The sequence below is a fragment of the Phytophthora cinnamomi genome (assembly GCF_018691715.1).
Source record: "Phytophthora cinnamomi strain GKB4 chromosome Unknown Contig27, whole genome shotgun sequence".
NCBI classification, from domain to species: Eukaryota; Oomycota; class Peronosporomycetes; order Peronosporales; family Peronosporaceae; genus Phytophthora; species Phytophthora cinnamomi.
Window position 1 is genome coordinate 1,317,104 of NW_027150960.1, and position 6,000 is coordinate 1,323,103.

At 57.1% G+C, this 6,000-nt stretch overlaps 2 protein-coding genes across 2 annotated transcripts; both read right to left on the reverse strand.

The window, feature by feature from the left end:
- Positions 1 to 3,543: 3,543 nt before the first annotated feature.
- Positions 3,544 to 4,518, reverse strand: IUM83_04154 (uncharacterized protein; the record flags this gene model as incomplete). Its single annotated transcript, XM_067928209.1, has 1 exon — positions 3,544 to 4,518. One exon carries the CDS (start codon positions 4,516 to 4,518, stop codon positions 3,544 to 3,546), a length of 975 nt encoding a protein of 324 aa, XP_067793785.1.
- Positions 4,519 to 4,641: 123 nt separating this feature from the next.
- On the reverse strand, positions 4,642 to 5,664 carry IUM83_04155 (Eukaryotic/viral aspartic protease; the record flags this gene model as incomplete). Its single annotated transcript, XM_067928210.1, has 1 exon — positions 4,642 to 5,664. One exon carries the CDS (start codon positions 5,662 to 5,664, stop codon positions 4,642 to 4,644), a length of 1,023 nt encoding a protein of 340 aa, XP_067793781.1.
- Between the last annotated feature and the right edge of the window lie 336 nt (positions 5,665 to 6,000).

Genomic DNA, 6,000 nt, shown 5'->3' on the forward strand with positions numbered 1-6,000 from the left:
CAGGGCCAGGACCTCCTTTTCGGCCGGGTGATAATTCATCTCTGCGTCCTTGAGGACTCGGCCGCAGAATCGTACTGGGTGCATTTTGCCACCGTGTTCTTGCATCAGCGTTGTACTGAGCGCCCACTCATTGGCAAAGAGTGTTACGTGGACTGCTCGGTCACGGTCGAAGTGTCGGAGGATCGGTGCCTCACCGACCTTTCGTTGTAACGCAGCAAAGCTTCGCTTGGCGGCACTGAGGTCACCCCCGTCTGTGAAATCTTCGTCCTTCAGCTGGTATAGTGTCGCTCCATATACTGCAAAGTCTTGGATGAACCGGCTGTAGTAATTTAGCGCACCGAGGAATGCTTGTATCCCCTTTTTCGACCGAGGAAATGAAAGCTGCTTTGACCTTTTGGTGTCAGCTCTGATGCCTGCTCGCGTCACCTCATGCGACAAAAAATCAACCTTGGGCTGCACAAAGATGCTCTTAGTGAAGCTCACACTAATACGGCACTCTTCGAAGCGGGCGAGCAGTCGGTCCAAAGTCTCGAGGCAGTCATCAAACGACTCACCCCCGAAGCAAATATCGTCCACAAATGATCGACGCTCAAACACCGGGACTAGCGAGGACTCGTCGGGTTCTCCAGTTGCGAACATGTCGGCTGCCCGGCTATTAATGAGTTCCGCGACCGAGTCTTCGGTCCGAGTGCTGTCGCAGCTTGCTTCAAACTTCGTGGGTGTTTGATTTGGGTCAGGTGACGGATCGTCCGACGGTTCAGCCAGGGTCCGTCCGAGGGTTCGACCAAGGTCTCGGTCACTCTCCTCCGCACACCGCATTAACTCTGCGTAGTGTTTCCATCCACCTTTCGGTTGTACAAACCCCCACAGTGCATTATCGAGCATGCGTTGGTAAATCATCGGTGCATTCTTTGGTCCAAAAGGCATCCTGAGCCACTCAAAATGACCGAGGGCACACACGAAGGCCGAGATTTGGCGAGCCCTCGTTGTCATCATAATCGCCCAAAATCCACTTGCCGCATCCACCGAGCAGTACCACAGATACTTCTCGAGGTCTGTGAGAAGGTCATCGACCAGAGGCATTGCATATTCCATGATTGCGGTGATAGCATTCACCATCTTGTAATCAATGCATAGCCGGATGTCCTCGCCGTTCTTTTTCAACACAATCACGATTGGCGAAGCCCACGGGCTGTTCGAAAACGCTATCAGGCCCGCCTTGAGCAGGCCTCGTAGTAGTTCGTACAACTTCCGTAGGTGCCGAAGGGGCACTCGCCGAGCTCTCTGTTTGATGGGCGAGTGTTCATTCACATCGATATCACACACCACCCCATAAGCGGGTGGAGGCAAAGCATTTCCACTAGAGATCATGATCTTCTCGTGCTTCTTGAGCACTTCCACAACGCGATCCTGGCGTTCCGCACTCACTCCTGGGAGACGCACATTCGGCGCCGAGTAGTCGAGGTCTGTCACCGAGATCTCCGTTAGGTCGGGAAGGAACGCCAGTTCGTGAGCGTAGTCCTCTAAGTTGATTTCATTGGGCATCTGCTCCGACGAGGGTTGATCACCCCCGTCATCTGCGCCCTCTTCCGTCGCCAACGCAGTAGCTACAGACAGGTACGTCGCTTCTAGGGTATCCGTCGAGTCTTCCCCCGCCGACTCCTCGGCCGAGTCTTCAGACCGCCCAGGCTTACGCTGGTAATAAGTGGATTCCGCCGCCTCTGGGACCTCATCGGTAGACACGCTTAGTTCCGAGCTCACGTCGGAGCCATCGTCGCTGGGCTGGTCGAACGTGACCTCGTTCGTAACTTTCGCCGAGGTCTCGGTACTAGTGTACTCAAGCTCGGCGCGCTGAGTAGGGAGCGCCGCCGGATCATCACCCACTGGTGAGCCGTCGGCGGCAAGTTGCTCCATCTCCTCGCGCCTCGCGAGTTCCCATTCCCAAAGCTTGGCGCAGGTTAAACGGCATGCCTGGCCCGGCGAGTCATCAGGCGGCCGAGGTTTTATTCCGGCCGGGGTTGGATAACTCGGCCGATCAACCGCCGGTGGTTGCGCGGCGAGCCACTTCTGGTAGAGTTCGTACTCGCGCTGGAGCAAATCCTCGTCGCGAGATTCCTCAAATGCGGCCACCTGCCACTCTCGGTACTTGGTCGACTCCAACCGAGTGTACCCCTCATCATACGGGAGGTCCCCAATTGGGACCACAGGAGCAGGGACGCGTGAGCTCGGCAAGACAACAGCCGGTCGCTCACATTTGTCACTCGTACTCGAGAGACCTTGCCCCGTCTAAACGCTTTCACCGTGGGCACCAACGTCTCGGTCCGGCGTATCCACAGCTCGTGGGTCTCCTCCGAGGGTTGGCGCTTCGGTGGTCGATAGTCAACCCACTCGTGACCGGGGATAAGTAAATCCTCGGCGGGTCCGCTGTTGATGTGCGGACCGAGACTTCGTTCATCGAGCATGTTCTTCGTCTTGATGAGCGGAATGCTCACCTCGCCCGGCAGTTTGGCAGTCGCGTGGAACATGTCCAGGCGCACTCCAGCCGGAATCATAAAGTCGGTGCCGAGGACTACGTCCACACCGGCGCCATGATCCATAATCCACAATTCAAACTCGTACACTCGTTCCCAGCCGAGCGTCACTTTGACCAAGGCTCGGCGCTCTGTAGCCATCGTTCCTTTGGTAAACCCTTGTATTTCCATACAGCGGCCGTGACCCTGAATTTCACGCAGCCGCAACTTCTTTGCAAATCTCTCCGAGATCACACTCACATTCGCTCCTGTGTCCAAAAGGACTCGGGTGCGCACATCGTTCACCGCGCCTCGGGCCAGAGCTCTCATCCGAGCCCTCTGGTCGAATTTCCACGCGGACCACCACCCCAGCCTCTCGCCCGGGAGTAGCTTCAGCACTCCACCGAGCTTTGGGCTGGTGCGTCCTACCGGTACCGCGCTTGAAACCCAAGCCTCTGTGCCACTTCCATCTTCATCTTCATCATTCGCGTCACTCATTTCACCTCCGCCGAGGTTTCCACCTCTCTCCTTTTCATTTTCCATCGGGTTCATACATTCCTTGTCATGGTTCGGCCATTTGCACTTCCCCACGAACGCGTAGACACAGTCTGCGTCGATCGCGGGTTCGGCTAACTGTGGCAGCCCGATTGGGACCAACCCAGTTTCAGTTGGCGGGCTGCCTAGTTTAAATGGCCACCGAAGACTAGGCCTTGGAGCTCGGGGGTGAGGTCCTTCTTCTCAACCTTCGTTCGAAGGAGAGAAGTGAGCGCTTGCAGAGCTTCACATTTTCCGACATCATGCACTTGCTGACATAGCTTGCAGCGACGGTAGCAGTAGTGGGCCGAGTGACCGAGCCCTCCGCATGCAGCGCACGGTCCATATTGACGGGGGCGACCCTCGCGGTTATCGCGGCCGAGGTTTCGATTTCCTCGGTCGACGTTTCGACCGAAGTCGCCATTCTTGCGCTGACGGTGGTCAGAGCGGGCATAGGTCCCGTCTGCCGCTGCACGTCTTTCATGATCGTTCGCCGCGGCTACGTGCCCACCTTCATCTTCGGAGTTGTAGTCATCACTATAGTCGCCGCCACTTTGATCGTCCTCAGAGTAGAGGCCGCTGCCAGCTTCGCTCTCGCTACTGCTGTACTAGTGTCGGCGTGGTGACGAACGCTCGGTACGGCCACCCTAGACCCTCGGACTTGGAGTTCGGTCATCATGTCGGCGAGCGAAGCCTCTGCCAACGAGATTCGCGGCACATGGCGCGAGTCATCGCGACGGCGGTCAAAGTCTCGGTCCCGACGATCGTATCGGTCGCGACGGTAACCGTCACGCGAAGAGTCGGTGCGTCGGTCATCGCGTCGGTAACTGTCCCGCGAAGCCTCGGGGCGTTTGTCATCGCGTCTGCGAGTACTCTCACGGCTTCTCGGTGGGTAAGCCGAAGTCTCGCGGGACTGTCCACGCTCTTCCAACCTCAAGATGTCATTAATCATGTCTTCCAACTCGTGAATGTCCTTCACTCGAACGTGGCAGAGCCGCCGTTCGAGCCCTCGGTCCCCACACGACTCGAGGAATCGGTGCACATGGTCTTTCGCATCGAGACCACCCTTCTCGAACTGGAGGCCAGCGTTGCGAGCGTAGCCATTCAGTCGATTTAGGTAGTCGCAAATGTGCTCGGCACCATCCCTCTTCGCCGAGTAGTACCGAGCCTTAGCAGACTGCTTGAATTGCGAGCAGTAGTACTCAATGAAGGCGTCGCTGAGCAACTTCCACTGACGTTTGGTTTTCCTCGGAAGTTGACGGTACCAGTGAAGGGCACCATCCCGAAGGCTTAACTCAAACGCCATGCACCACTCGTTGGGCGGTGTGTGAGTGCCTTTCATCTCGTATACGAAAGCTCGGAGCCACTGCATCGAATTTTGACTCTTGTTGCGGGCTCCGGAAAAATGTTTGATCTGAGCGAGGGGTCGGTGGGTCGCGAGCTCAAGTCTCGGCGTCGAGCTCAAGCGCTCCATCTTGCTCACCTCCCGGACCTGGCGGGCCAATTCGTCGCTAGGACTGTCGCGGCCGTCAACGTGGTCCAGGTAATCATCCTCGTCATCATCCTCGTCAGAGGAGGCCGATCGAGGCGTGAACCGTCAGTCTGTTTTCCCGCGTTGTGTACTGCGAGTGGGCTTCGACCCCTCGGTGCGCGAAATGCGTTCCGCGCGGCTCGTCGACCGGGGAGTCACCATGTGCGAATCTTGGAAGTACGGCGTACCCTCGGTACGGACCGAAAACACACCATCAGTAGTCTGCCGTCTTGTCGAGCTCTCTGGTTTCTTCTGAGGTGTCTGTGGGAGTGGGACTTTCGACGGGTCGTCCTCCTCCTGCTCCGCCGAGGCCTTGGTCTGGCCAGCCAGGCCGATGTCTGTGGTGCCAAAGCTCAGACGGAGCTTGCGCTTCCACTTCTGGAGCTCACGGCCAGCTATGGCAGGGGGCCAGTTACGGATTGCAGCATCCGAGGGGTGAGTTTGCGGCTCACACCCCATAGCCCGAATGAGCGAGACCGTGTCCTCGGCCACCTGAGTGGTATTGATAGAGTTTACTGGCCAGGCCAGCTCGCCCTTCAACTCCACCCAGATGGCTTGTCGGATCGACTTGGGCGAGAATTGCTGCATCCACTCGCTTTCTTCCATCATTTGCTTGAACACTCGTCCAAGCACCTTGTTTGCAGCTGGAGTGCTGCCATTCCTCGGCGACCGGTTGCCTTGGGCAACTTGAGGACCCTTAGTAACCTGCACCAGGGCTTTCGAGCCCTCGGTGCCGTCCTCATAGTCGTCGTAGGCGTGGTCCGGCTCCGCCACTTCATCAAATTCTTCGACGAGGTTTCGCGAGAGCGAGCGGGGAACCCCGCTGTGTCCCGCGGACAACATCGCGTCTTCCTGGTCGTCCGTCTCCTGCATCGCTGCAGATGACTTCTCTTCCAGGTCATCATAGTCCATCTTTTCATCTTTGGCGTCGGAATCTTCATCCACCGACTCTTCGAAGCTGACCGACCGTTCGGTGATCACCGACAACCGAGACGTCACGTCGATAGCGACGGTTGACGAGTACTCCGTGGGTCCGCGCGTCGACTTTGCCGGCGTTGCTGGTACCGCTGACTTGGATCCGTTCGCCATCTTGTTCTTCTTGTTCTTGTTCCCTTCTCTCTTCTTCTTCCTTCTCTCCTCAATGCTCGTTAAGGGGCAATACCTACACAGACCGTAACAACAAACACTCGGTCACACCAGTCCCGAGTCGCGGCACCAGTTGTCGTGTAGGAATTCACGATTTTACGAGTCCTCGTCCCTCAGCCTCGACAAATGGGACGAGTCCTACCAACAACACACGCTTCCCTCGAAAGGTCGGCGAAGATTGTTGGGATTAAACCTGAAGACCAGGTCCGATCCCTTACACCGGGCTGGAAATATGCCTTGTGTTGAAGTATCGGTCAGGAAGGTAGAGCCCACACACAG